Source organism: Hyperolius riggenbachi, chromosome 8 (assembly GCF_040937935.1).
Source record: "Hyperolius riggenbachi isolate aHypRig1 chromosome 8, aHypRig1.pri, whole genome shotgun sequence".
In the NCBI taxonomy this organism is placed as follows: domain Eukaryota; kingdom Metazoa; phylum Chordata; class Amphibia; order Anura; family Hyperoliidae; genus Hyperolius; species Hyperolius riggenbachi.
Window position 1 is genome coordinate 153,641,592 of NC_090653.1, and position 15,135 is coordinate 153,656,726.

General features: G+C 42.9%; 1 protein-coding gene across 1 annotated transcript in view; it reads left to right on the forward strand.

Annotated features, from left to right (window-relative positions):
* The window catches only part of LOC137527133 (ubiquitin carboxyl-terminal hydrolase 12-like), a 156,443-nt gene that overhangs the window by 110,548 nt on the left and 30,760 nt on the right, over nt 1-15,135 (forward strand). The window contains exon 5 of the mRNA XM_068247564.1: nt 4,567-4,643. Within this exon, the coding sequence (XP_068103665.1) occupies nt 4,567-4,643 (77 nt within the window). The remainder of the gene's footprint in view (nt 1-4,566; nt 4,644-15,135) is intronic.

Sequence of the window (15,135 nt, forward strand, 5' to 3'; positions counted from 1 at the left end):
GAGCGGGATTTCTGGACGGGCCATTGCGCCGGCGGCGATCGGAGGGCAGGGAGGGATGCCGCAGGGAGGGGGAATCATGTAGCTAGCGCTAGGCTAGCTACATGAAAAACAAAATGTGCAAAAAAACGTTAGGCCGTGGGAATCAGAACGCCAGGCAGGCTTAATTCAAAATATTTAGTTGCACCACTCTGACACATACAAAAATAAATAAACACTCCTTCAAGCCTATGACCATTTCGGTGCATGCTTTTCACCCTTCTCTTTTCATAACTAGGGTTATACAGGTGGCAGCCATTAGCAATTCCTCCTTTGCCGGACACCACCTACTCCACCAGTCTGCCGGATTCTGTCCCGGGAATATGAAAGGAAGGGAGGGGTTCCTCCAATAAATGTAAAATATTTCTCATCATGCAGCTGAAAAAAGGCTGCTATTTATTACTATAATTTAGAAAATAGATTTTATTTCTGAAATCGTGTATTTTTAATTTAGGGCCACTTTAAGTTGAAAGATGCTATTAGCAGGGGTAACTACATGCAATTGCATGATTCATTTTATAAAGTTGAGAACAACAGTCCTTTCTATTCTGTTGGCCACACTAACAACTCTGATAAGAGGGACCCCACCACCATTGGCTAAAATATAAAAAGATACAAATATAGAGTTTCTTAATATCTGTGTTCTGCATATAGATATGTCAAAATTTGGGTCCACTTTAACTAATGCTGCCTGACTGGTTGAAGCCTATTTCCCTCCTGTTTTCCCCTCCCACCTCTCTGATTGGACAATATTTCTCATGCTGAGACAATGCACTTTCTATTACTGAACTGGGTGGGAGTGCCTGAAGACTGGGAGGAGGGCAGGCAATGCATACACAATCAGAGGAGAGTAGGGGTGCATACACGGAGCTGGGAAAAAAGGGCGCATGCCGCTAGTGGACAAAAAGGGCGCCGCCATTCACTCCCATAATAAATAGCGTTTAATGGGCGCCGGGTAGGAAAAAAGGGCGCCGGAGCTAAATAAAGTTTATAAACGGCGCCAGGAGCTAAATAAAGTTTACAAACGGCGCCCGGAGCTGTTTAATGATTTATAACTGAACTTGTGGTGATTTACGTTTATAAAATGCACCCGTGCCGAATAACGTTTATGAAAATACTAAACATATTTATCTTATTTAAATAATTAAAACATTATTTAAAGTTTTATCCCTTACTGTTTGTAAAACATTATTATTCACAAAATAAAGCGATCAGTACGTAACGTAAATTGCAAAATATTTTTTTAATCCACAATTAGTAAAACATAATTATCCACATAATAAAGGGGGGTCTTAGGTTTAGGCACCAACAGGGGGGTCTTAGGTTTAGGCACCAACAGGGGGGTCTTAGGTTTAGGCATTAACAGGGGGGTCTTAGGTTTAGGCACCAACAGGGGGGTCTTAGGTTTAGGCATTAACAGGGGGGTCTTAGGTTTAGGCATTAACAGGGGGGTTTTAGGTTTAGGCATTAACAGGGGGGTCTTAGGTTTAGGCATTAACAGGGGGGTTTTAGGTTTAGGCACCAACAGGGGGGTCTTAGGTTTAGGCACCAACAGGGGGGTCTTAGGTTTAGGCACCAAGAGGGGGGTCTAGGGGTTAGGGGTAGGTACAGGGAGGGTTACTTAGGCACCAACAGGGGGGTCTTAGGTTTAGGCACCAACAGGGGAGTCTAGGGGTTAGGGATAGGTACAGGTAGGGTTCTGTGTAAGAGTAGGCTTAGGTATAGTTTTAGTAAAATTTTAGTAATAATTACTAATGTATTACAACACTTATTACGAACGTAGTTATATTTATATCATCTTTATAAACAATATTTTCAGATTTTATTATAAGAACAAACCATAAATGACGGTTATTCACAATAATATACAATTATAACAATTAAACATATATTATTGGTTTTTTTATAAACGTAATTATAAGTTTAACTTTTGAAACAGGGAAGATTAACGTTTTCACAATTTCCGATTTCATAAACATTATTTAATGATTTATAATTTTGTTAAACATTATTTGTAAACGAAATATAGCACACTATATTTATAAACCCTATTAATGATTAATTATTATTTAGAGTTTACACCCCGCGCCCTTTTTGTCCAGGCGCCCTTTTTGTACGTACGCTGCATACACACATCAGACCATAGTCTTTGGAAAATGAAAGATCACAGACCAATTTTACCCCCTTCCATGTAGTATGAGAGCCATACCTACACAGTCTATTCTATTGAGCTGAACTCCCCATCAGATAGAAATCTTTGCAAGATGCTGCACACACAGATGCTGTACACATTCAAAAGATCAGTATCTGCAAAAGATCTGTTCCTGCAAAAGATCCGTTCCTGCAAATTGCATTCATAGTCTATGATCTCTGCAGATCCTCATACACACCTTGTTTAACAGACATTCATCTGCAGATCAGATCCACCAGGATTGATCTTCAGATCTGCAGATGATTGTCTGATCTGCAGATGAATATCTGTTAAACAAGGTGTGTATGAGGATCTGCAGATATCATAGACTATGAATGCATTTTGCAGGAACGGATCTGTTGCAGGAACAGAACTTTTGCAGGTACTGATCTTTTGAATGTGTACAGCATCTTTGTGTGCAGCATCTTGCAAAGATATTCAGCTCACTAGAATAGACTGTGTAGGTATGGCTCTCATACTACATGGAAGGGGGTAAAATTGGTCTGTTATCTTTCATTTTCCAAAGACTATTGTCTGATGTGTGTATGCACCCTAGGGCCACATACACACATCAGACCATAGTCTTTGGAAAATGAAAGATCACAGACCAATCTTACCACCCTTCCTGTAGTATAAGAGCCATACTCTACACAGTCTTTTCTATGGAGCTGAACTCCCCATCAGAAAAAAATCTTTGCAAGATGCTGCACACACAGATGCTGTACAGACACAAAAGATCAGTCCCTGCAAAAGATCTGTTCCTGCCAAAAATCCATTCCTGCAAATTGCAATGATAGTCTATGAGATCTGCAGATCATCATACACACATGATTTAACTGACATTCATCTGCAGATCTGCAGATCTGAAAATCCATCCTGGTGGATCTGATCTGCAGATGAATGTCAGTTAAATCATGTGTGTATGATGATCTGCAGATCTCATAGACTATCATTGCAATTTGCAGTAATGGATTTTTGGCAGGAACAGATCTTTTGCAGATACTGATCTTTTGTGTCTGTACAGCATCTGTGTGTGCAGCATCTTGCAAAGATTTTTTTCTGATGTGGAGTTCAGCTCCATAGAAAAGACTGTGTAGACTAGAGTATGGCTCTCATACTACATGAAGGGTGGTAAGATTGGTCTGTGAACTTTCAGTTTCCAAAGACTATAGTCTGATGTGTGTATGAGCCTTAAGGGAGGATATGACAATCAGGATTGGCTTCAAGATAGACACAAATAAAATGGAGAATTCTAAGAAGGATTATTTCTTTTTTTTTTTTGCTATAGAGAAATCACTAAAATCAAAATGTGGACAGTGCAATACATAGGTTATGTAAGTAGAGAAGGTATTTATCTACTTTATATATGTGGTTTTTTTCTCTGAGATAGTATGGCTGACAGCTCTTCTTTTAAGAGAGGCCACCATTGCACGTACTGAGGCTATGGGGAATCTGGGTTTTGACAAGAGAAATGAGGCAAATGCCTGTTGAAAAAATGTTCTTTTTCAAAGTTTTTGTATGTTTTAGCTATTCTGTCACCTCCCCTCCCTGAATGGGCGGACAGTCACGTTCACCTATATATAGGTCGGGTGAGAGGGTAAGGTGCCAGGCCATCCTCTTCAGCCCCAGGACAGAAGGGCTGAAAAGGATGGCGAGGGAGGCAACAATGCTCATGGGGTTAGAGGAAGCCCCAGGTAAGTATAAATACGGGCCAGTGTACCATCTCTGGTACACTTTAAGTGCTTTTTTGAATGAAGGGCTTAGGATTCCCGCTTGTAAATATTTATTTTAAGTGTACCTCATCGATGTCCTAGTGGATGTTCCTAGAATGGTTTAAATTATACGGTTAAAAATTTTCGACTTTTTGCATATAAAACATGAACGCTGGTGTACCTTTGTATTTAGATGAAGCATTTTCCTGATTTAGGCTTGGTTTACCGTCAGGCGCGGTGCTTGTTGTTGAATGCTGCTCATGCAAGTTAATGGGCAGCACCAGTACCATCGTTAGCACAAATGCTGCGTTTTTATCCCTATTTTTCCTATCGTTGAAGATATTTGCCACCGCGCTTCCAGGTTCCTCTGCAGCGGTTAATAGCGAGACGCCGGGCAGCTGATTCAGGCACCTGTTTGAACCAAGCCTAAGAAGAAGAAAAAAGCGATTTATATTCTGCGTGTGTGTGCGTGCGTGCGCGCGCGCGTGTGCGCGTGTGTATATATATATATATATATATATATATATATATATATATATATATATATAATGTATGTATGTATGTATATATATATGTATTGTGTTTGAATTGTGCTTGTAACTCTGGTATTTTCCTGTCATCCTCAAGGTTAGTAGTAAAGATGAAGATTTTTTGGATCTCTCTGTGGATGTGGAACAAAACACTTCTATTACACACTGCTTAAGGTGAGTCACAAGCCGTGATGCAGAAACTTTATATTGTCTGATCACTTTGGAATCTGACAGTGAATCGCTGTTTCCTACAGTAGACATTCATGAGAAGAATGATGTATAGGCTTAGTTATGCACCCTGATGCCAACACTGGCACTGCACCGTAATGACAGCCTGGTAGATCAGAAATTGCATTCATCTAGAATCAGAATGATGTTTGTTGTTTTGTACAAGATAGATAAGTCACAGTGAATGTGTACTTTTTACTTTTATTAAAACTAAGCTTGTTTAATTCAGGTACAGTTTATAATTGCACAGCTTATACAGCTTATAATTCCACAGCAAAACGCCGATAATTGCATATACGTCAGGTTTCTTATTCACATTTTCACTTGTCAGCCAAGATGCCGTGATCTAGGTTTAAAGGGACCTTATCGTGAGTCCATGTATACCACAGTAGTTCTATCCAGAAACAGAAGAGAGAAGTGTTTAATGGAATTCCAGATGTTTCTTGTCTTGATAATATTTTAATTTCAATTGAACTTGCAGTGAAGCTATGCATGCAGTACATCACTGCTTGTTCCCACATGCTCTCTGCTAAGGGCCTGTTTCCACTACACGCAGATTGGATGCAGAAAAACTGACTCCAATTAATGCCTATGGGAAAATCTGCATCAGAAAAATCGGGCCCCTAGGCATTCATTGGAGTCAGTTTTTCTGCATTTGTTCTGCATCCAATCTTCGTGTAGTGGAAACAGACCCTAACAACCTGTCTTTGATGACTCAGAAGAGAGGGATGATGAGTCATCACATGACAACGCTGCAGTCAGGCTAGACCAGGCATGGGCAAACTCAGCCCTCTAGCTGTTACGGAACTACAAGTCCCACAATGCATTTGCCTTTGAGTCATGACTGTGGCTGTCAGACTCCTGCAATGCATTGTGGGGCTTGTAGTTCTTTAACAGCTGGAGGGCCAAGTTTGCCCATGCCTGGGCTAGACTGAGCTACATAAGACTATTGCTATAATTGATTTTTGCTGCACTTTAGATTTGGCTAAATAGAAGAAAGAATACATAGTCTGGATAGGAAATGGAAACTGTGGTTTCATTGAACACCTGTTTCAGGATAGAACTGTGGATTCATATATATGGACTCCCCACTGAATAACTTTAAAGAGCTATTATTATTTAGTGTTTATATAGCGCTGACATCTTCCGCAACACTTTATAGAGTATACAGTCTTATCACTAACTGTCCCTCAGAGGGCCTCACAATCTAATCCCTATGATAGTCATAAATCCTCTTATTCAAGGGACAATTTTGGGGAAGCAAATTAACTTATCTATGTTTTTTGTATGTGGGAGGAAACATAAGTGCTCAGAAGAAACCCACACAAACATGGTGAGAACATACAAACTCCATGCAGATAGTTCACTGGTTGGGTTTCGAACCAGGGACCTATCGCTACAAGAAGAAATAGTTATCCACTATGCCATTGTGCCAGCCACTTTAGTATAGAAATCTATATAACCTATAGTTATCATTCTACAAAAATAAATAAATATGCATATATATAAATATATGTTTCAGTTGCAGTGTGTAGTAGCTGCTATAACTTTTCAGGAAATTTGGTGGTAACAAAGGCTATTAATAGCATATGGCTTGATGCAGTAGGTAGTCTCCCAGTCTGCCTTGTTGCGGTACAGTAATGAAAGTTACTGAGGCAGGGGGGCAGGTCAGCTTATAAATCGGGGGGGGGGGGGGGGGGGGTAGCAATGTTTCTGCTGCCAGCTATGAGGATTTGTAAGGCCCCCTGCAGTCTTTCAGGTTATGTTAGAATGGGTACATCATAGACTGCAATGTTAAGGTGGCCACCAACATTCCAATTTCTAGCTAAAGATCGTTTCAAATTCTGATCGGATAGGTTAAAAGGGAGACACCGAGAGCCCAATATTGTGTAGTATGTACAGGATAACGTGTAAATGATAAACAGTGAGATATATACTCACAAACAATGGAATGGTTACCACTCAGGCAACCATTGTAAATGCAGGTGAGGAGATTAGACTTGTCCTCACTCAGGATTAAGATGTCGCTCTCTGTAGATCGGAAAGGTAGGGGTAGGTCACCCGTCCACCAGGGGTGGACACAGTGTATTTGCTAGAGAACAGATGCGCCAACAGGATAAAAAGTGATAAAAACTTTAAAATTGCTAGGGAGGCAGTGGTGGACTTACCTCCGAAAAGCAGACACGAACAACTGTCTGAATCAAACAATTTAATTTGTTAGGAGTACCCCAAGAAATGCAACGCGTTTCGCAGGCACAGCCCGCTTCATCAGGCAATAGAGTAGGGGACAAAAAACTGTAGACAAAGACAGAAAACGTTGCTACTGTATAACGAGCTACATAAAATAAATTGTAACCTGCAAATTGCATGCAACACTTATCCGAACAAATTGCATTAAATTATACATAAATTCAAATATAACAGAAAAGTAGACTATACAGTACTATGTTATCGTGTAAACAGTATTGCAGATCTATCAGAGTATTAAAAAAAAATTGCATACAACACTTGCAATATATTTGCAAAAAAAAAAAAAGAATTAAAAAAAATAAATTGCAGTGCATGGGATATATAATACACGCAGAGGGGCAGGCTCATATCAGCTCATTCAATAAATATGACATTGTAAAAAGGCTGCTCTAGTAGCTATAGTTACCTCATGTGATCTCTGCAGTTGACATATAGGGCATAGCAAGGAAATGAGCAGCGCTACTTAAAAACAGACTAGTGCCTACCTGCAAAAGAGTGCAAGCCCCACTTGTGGGGTCGAATACACACCGAGCATACACATGACCTGTCTACCACTGGAGGATGTTGGTTTCCTGTAACAGCTTGCATGCAACCTATTAAGTACTCGTCCCGCCCACTGCGAAGAAGTCAATTCTCCATGGGAGGGGCCTAACACTAACTAAATCCTAACCTATGTATATGCATAGCCTGGGTGCGCTACCAAGTAAAATTGAAAAATCAAAAATTGCGCAAAAGGTGGATCAGCGCAACACCAGGCCGCCTCCAATCAGAGATGCGCTGAGCCCCCCCCAGGAACTACAAACGCACCTTGAACCCAAACAGAAGCTCTGCATACACACCAAAAGCATGGCTGTTAAGTGGGAGCAGCTGACCAAAAACAAATTAAATTAGTACATAGCAAGGAAATGAGCAGCGCTACTTAAAAACAGACTAGTGCCTACCTGCAAAAGAGTGCAAGCCCCACTTGTGGGGTCGATTACACACCGAGCATACACATGACCTGTCTACCACTGGAGGATGTTGGTTTCCTGTAACAGCTTGCATGCAACCTATTAAAGAGGAATTGAACTAAAAAAAGTCACTAAATTGAGACTCTTTATCCCTTAGTAATTAATTATTAGATAAAAAAAACACATGTCACATGCAATATAAAAATATATATATTTGCGCAATTCAACTTTGAGTAAAAGGTTTTTTGGAGACTGGCAGGCTCCATCTTGCAGCTCTCACTCCATGGGAGGTGCAGTCAGATTCCCTGGGCGGTGTTACAGTTGTCCCATTCACGCCCACTGAATGAGATTTACAGCCCTGTGTCATGATGTCATCAGCAGTCGCCCAGGCTGTCACAGGACACTGACACTGTAAGGCTGCTGCACTGTATTGGCACACGACTTCACATGTAAAGTAAGCTGTTTCAGCTGATTTTCTCAAGCTTCCAGCTGCCCTGATCTACCCTAGTTAGGAACCCCCTCTCATGTCAACCACATCTTGCCCCCCCCCCCCCCCTTCTCCTCCTGTAGTTAGCATGGTAGGCAGGGGCAATCCCCTCTTATGTGATCCAGCGGCCATGGTGTCCCCTGTAGTTGGTGCTGCAGAGGGAATTCCCTCTTATGTCAACCAACCCCCACCCCCTTCTCCTGTAGGTAGGCAGGGGGAATCCCCACTTACGTGATCCAACCATCCTGGTCTCCTCTATAGGTGGCTGCTGCAGAGGGAATCTCCTAAATTGACACTCTGAAGCTCTGACCTGTGAAGCTGCAGCGTGATGTATGATAGTCATACATCACTGTTGTGTCCTCTATAGCCGCTGCACTCTGCTCCAGGAAGTAGAGACATCCTGATACAACCACTGGGTCTTCAAACTGATGTCACCAAAGCTGCAGCACATCACTGTGCATCTGATAAAGGAGTGCACTCTGTGTACAATGCTCTACTTCCTGGAGGTCACAACAGACTGTCATACATCACTGTGCTGCAGCTATACAGGTCAGAGCATTTAGAGTTTTAATTTGGGGGATTCCCTCTGCACTGCTATCTATAGGGGAGACCAGGGCAGCTGGATGATGTCAAAGGGGATTCCCCCTGCCTGCCACAATGTACCTACGGGGGAGTGCTGAGTCTGACAGCACATCTCTTAGCTGTGTTCGCTGGTACAGGAGGCCCCTCTCCCCTTCCTTCGTCTGCTGGGCTCTGTGCAGTGCAGGGGGGAGGAGGGGGGATCCTCCTCTGTGCACTCAGGCGTGAGTCTGCTGGGCTCTTTGTTGAGCACTGTCCCTCTACTGTGCTTCCCAGCCTCTCCTCCCCCTCCACCATCTACTCTGCTAGGCTCTCTCCTGCCTCCTTCCCTCCGATGTCTGCCGTCCCTCCTCCAACAGCTCTCTCTCCCTCCTCTAATCTCCTCTCTCGTCCCTCCGCTGTCTGCTTTACTGAGTCCGCTCTGCCTGTCATTTCCCCTTCTTCTGCCTTCCGAGGAGACGCCAGCTGAGGACGTCACTAAATCGTAAACAAAACATGCCTGCAAGAACTCTCGCGAGCACATTACAGACGTACACGATTTCCCAGCATTCTCTGCAAGCCTGCCGGGGAGTTATCAAGTGATTGCCGCGGCATCCAACGGCACAGGTGGGAGGGGATAAATTCAATTATTTAGATTATGAGTTTTATTCACATATTTTTATTATATATTGGACAGTTTTTGACTATGATTTTTAAAAAGGATTCCAATGTTGTTTTTTGAAATTTACAGTTCAGGTCCACTTTAAGTACTCGTCCCTCCCACTGCGAAGAAGTCAATCCTCCATGGGAGGGGCCTAACACTAACCAAATCCTAACCTATGTATATGCATAGCCTGGGTGAGCTACCAAGTAAAATTGAAAAATCAAAAATTGCGCAAAAGGTGGATCAGCGCAACACCAGGCCGCCTCCGAATGGCCTCCATATAGGGCATGTCAGCAGCAGCGGTGAAAACACATACAAGACCCTATTGCTAAGGTTTAAAGTACACTCATAGCCTATATGAAAAGGTAAAGCATGATGTATTGACCCTAAGTTGTAATGGTAGTGGTGTGGTTATAAAAATTAAGTGGCAAAGTAAAATAAAGTAAAACAAAAGGATCTTACCAGTAGCTCAGTAGAAACGCGAGTAGCGCCTCTGTAATATCTTGAGGATGCTATGGGTTTAAAGAGAACCTAAACTGAGAAGGATATGGATTTTTCCTTTTAAAAGAATACCAGTTGCCTGACTTTCCTGCTGATCCTGTGTCTCTAATACTTTTAGCCACAGCCTCTCAACAAGCATGCAGATCAGGTGCTCTGACTGAAGTCAGACTGGATTAGCTGCATGCTTGTTTCAGGTCTGATTCAACCACTACTGCAGTGAAAGAGATCAACAGGACTGCCAGGCAACTAGTATGGTTTAAAAGGAAACATCCATATCCCTCTCAGTTTAGGTACCCTTTAAATATAGTGCCCGTGGAGTATCATCCAATGAGAGGTAGCCGGGTGGTACAAGGTGGGTGGGGCCGAGGGACATAGGGCAGGGGCGAGCAGCCAATCAGTAGCTGCCAAGTGTAAAGTGTAGAATAGGTAGGGCAGGGGTGAGCAGCCAATCAGTAGCTGCCAAGTGTAAAGTGTAGAATAGAAAGGGCAGGCTTGAGCAGCCAGTAGTAAAAGTTTTTATAAGGGCCATTCTGCTGCCATCCTGTGGTGAATAGAAGGAATAACATCTTGCATAAAAATTGCATCATTCATATAGAATAGCAGGAATAAATAACATCTATAAATGCAACATTCATATAGAATAGCAGGAATAAATAACATCTATAAATGCAACATTCATATAGAATAGCAGGAATAAATAACAGAAAGAGAAAGCAACGTAGTTTCTCTGCAATCTATCACAAAATGATACAGATAAAATGATAAACAAATAGAATAATAGAAACAGCAAACGGGAAACAGAGGCGCCAGCAGGGTAAAAGTGGATAAAACCTTTAAAATTTGCTTGGAGGAAGCGGTGGACTTACCTCCATAAAGCAGACACAAAAGACTGTATAATAGTAATTACATTTATTGTATAATACCCCAAAAGTGCTGCTTTTGGGGTACTATACAATAAATGTAATTACTATTTTACAGTCTTTTGTGTCTGCTTTATGGAGGTAAGTCCACCGCTTCCTCCAAGCAAATTTTAAAGGTTTTATCCACTTTTACCCTGCTGGCGCCTCTGTTTCCCGTTTGCTGTACCGTGTCCACCCCTGGTGGAGGGGTAATCTACCCCTTTTCGGATCTACAGAGAGCGACTTCTTAATCTCGGGTGAGGACAGGTCTAATCTCCTCACCTGCCTATACAGTGATTGCCTTTGTGGTAACCCACGTTTGTGAGTATACTCTTCTCACTTATTATCTTTACTAATTTTTTGCTGAACTTACGGCACTATATTGGGCTCTCGGTTTCTCTAACCTTATAGAATAATAGAAACGCATTTAAATAATAAGCTATAGTCTGATTTATATTAAAAGTAGGGGTATTTGATGGAACATAACAAAATCACATATATTTAAGCAACAATTAAATATAATTACATATACTCAAAATAAATAATATATAAAAAAGGTATGGTAAAAGTATGATAAAAAGAGCGACGGGGTTAAGATAATATCTGGATATAGTGGTGAGTTAATGGATTTTTTCAAGTTGTTTATTTAATCCCTCCGGGGTGAGGGTTTTCAGAATCTGTATCTAGTACATTTCTGTTTTTCTGAGACGATCAAGAGCATCCGGTAAGTGAATGCGTATTGAGTCTATCAACGTGATGGGGAATAAATGAGAAATACTGTCGTGATGGGTGTGGAAGTGACGTGACACACTGTGTAGGGGGAATTTGTTGATATTTCTTTTGTGCTGTCCAATTCTGCTACGTGCCATTTGGGTGGTACGCCCCACGTACCGGAGCTGGCAGGGGCATGAGATGACATAGATTACATATTTGGATTCGCAGGAGCAGTGTCCATTGATTGGATATTGGGTATGAGTAACATTGGAAGTAAAGGCAGAATCTTGTTGGATAAATTTGCAAACTGTGCATTGGGGTTTGTTAGAGGAAAAGCATACCCGGGCCTGTTGTGTAGTAAAACAGCTGGGGGCTAGAATGTTGCGAAGGTTTGGAGCTCTTCTATATGTAATGGCTGGTGTATGGGGTAGTAAGGGAGAAGGAGAGGGTACTGCAACAGGATCTCCCACCTTTTCTTGATGATGTTACGTATATGTAGATGTTGGGCATTGTACCTGGTAATGAATCTTGGTGGACCTTCTGTATTGGAGGGGATACTGTCAGTGCTGGGAACGAGGCGTGATATTGTCGCTTTATGTTTTGCATCCCTAATGAGTTTTTTCGGATATTTGCGAGCTGTTCTCTAGCAAATGATCGGATAGGTTGTAAATAATCTCCATTGATGGGCACAAACGACTACAAAATAGTCGTCCTATTGGATTTTGGTCAAACCAAAATTTAGATTTTCTTATTGGTTGTAATAGATAGGAAGCAAAGATCGGTTCGTTGAGGGTGTAGTGAACGATTTTTCTTCCGATCCTAATTATCTGATCGCTCGAACGATTTTTCACTAGAAATTGGCTCATTAGTGGCCACCTTTAGTTGCATCTATAGCGGCCAATAAATATCTGGATTAGGTGACCAGCGCCCAATAAATAGTGAAGGAGAAGGAGTATTTAGCAGCGAAGACATTGCTGATATTAGCAGATATTGGAGTCAAGTCAAAAAACTTCACATAACTGACTTATTTTTCTCCTAATTAATAAAAAGCTTTCGGCATATTTACAAGCAACGGCTCATGTGAAAATTGGGTTAGGTTTAGCAATGGCAAAATATTGGTAAAAATCACCACTGCCCAATGGGAGAACATGGATAATTTTACTAGCGGCTATATCCGGCACCCAAATTACCGCAGCACCCTTGTTAGATTTACGAGTTTCTACACCTTCACACCACTTATCTATTAACCATTGAACACCCCTGCATCCAGGGGTTAAAACAGACGCATGCTCCTGCGGTGCATTTCGGCAGAATGGACATTTATTACATCTCCTATTTGCACTAGTTAGTGCACAAATAATAATAATAAAAACAACAGTTGATAAAAACAGTGGCACTCACTCCAAGGGGATTGCATGTCCAAGCCTCAATTGACCCCACACTGCTTAAGGTCCATGCAGTTGCAATGAAGGCGTTGGAGGCTGGCACTGCAGTAAATATAAGCTCTTTATTGAGATAACAATAAAAACATGGGGCTATGTGGCGACAGCCCGCTGTTTCAGGTCTCCAGCCTTTTCTCAAGCCGAAATGCCCACACAATAATGTCACAAAACACACCCTTAAATAGTGACTCCATGATACATCATCCAGTAAGATTGAATTACTCACAGCCAATCGGCTTACCAGAGTGAGGTGGCGGACTCAGAAGGGGACCGTCGGCCGTATATGCAAATATATCTCTATCCTGTGAGGCATGCAGCCAGCTAAAACCACGCTGCACATAATCGTACATGGCTATCCGTGTAGTTTACCCCTGACCCCAATAATAATAATAAACGTCCATTTTGCTTTAAGTGGTTAAATGGAAACTCGAGTAGAAGGATACGGAGGCTACCATTTTTATTCCCTTATAAACAATGTCAGTTGTCTGGCTGTCATGCTGAACTTAAGGAGAGCCAGTGATGGGCTCCTAGATTAAAAAAAAGTAGGCTACCTGATCCGGGGGCCTGAACGGATCAGGTAGCCACAAAAAACGCCGCTCCTGTTTGCTGCACTGGGTCACGACGCTGGAATGAGACACTGTGTCTCTCATTCACAGCGTGCAGGGAGGCGGGGTGTGTCAGGGGTCGCGGCCAGGTAGAAAGAGCTGCCAAATGGCAGCTCTGGAAACTCTGCAGGAATGCCTCTGGCTGGCGTTTAAAACAGGGAATCCTTCTCCCTTTTGTTTACCTCCGAGATTGCAACAAATATTGTCACTAAATTAGGGGGGCTTTAGTGCGGTGGTGGGGGCACACAGAGGCATGTCATGAGGCAGAGAACATGCCGCTGTGTCCCATCTGCCACCCTCCCCGCCACCACGAACCACGTCGGGTTTTCTTTAATGAGACTTTGTAATGCAAAAAAAAGTTCCCCTGGGGGGTACTCACCTCGGTAAGGGGAAGCCTCTGGATCCTATTGAGGCTCCCCCCGTCCTCCTGTGCCCCACGGCGGTCTCGCTATAGCCCATGGAACGCACAGCCGACAATTTGTCAGGTTGTGCAATATTTACCTTTTCTGGCTCCAGCGGGGGCGCTGTTGCTGCTCTCCGCTCGGAAGTAGGCGGAAATAGCCGATATCTGTCGGGTTCGCTCTACTACGCAGGCGCAGGAGACTTGTGCCTGCGCAGTAGAGCAGCCCGACAGAGATCGGCTATTCCCACCTATCTCCGAGCAGGAGAGCCGATACTGTGCCTGCTCTGGAACCGGGAGGGTTAATATTTACATCCCCGCAGTTCGGGGAGCGTAAGCGCTGCCGCCGTGGGACACAGGAGGACGGGGGAAACTTCGATAGGATCCGGAGGCTTCCCCCACCCGAGGTGAGTACTACCAGGGGAACGTTCTTTAGTTACAGATTTTCTTTAAGGGCTCGTTCCCACTATCGCGAATCTGCATGCGTCCAACGCATGCAGATCCGCACATGTAATGCAAGTGGATGGGCCTGTTTCCACTGTAGCGTTGTTGAGGTGCGTTTTTTTCAGCGTGAAAAAAACGCACAAAAGAGCCAACGATTTCGCCTGCGTCGGGAATCCGTGCGAATCGCCGCTAATGTATTTAATAGTAAAAACGCATGCGTTTGTTACATGCGTTTTTACCCGCGATTTCGCGTGCGATTTCGCACCTTTTTCAATTTTATTTAGCCCTGGCAGTGTCATGGTTAATTTCGCATGGCACCCTGCCATGCAAAATCGCATGCGAAATCACGGGTAAAAACGCATGCGGAAACTCATCCGCATGCGTTTTTACAAGCGTCGGAATGCGGCCGAAATCGCGTCGCAACAGTGGGAACGAGCCCTGAAGCTTTAGTTGTTTTTGAGTCACACACCTGCAAAAAGCATGCAGCCAATGGAGTCAGGCCAGAGTCAAAACACCTGCTCTGC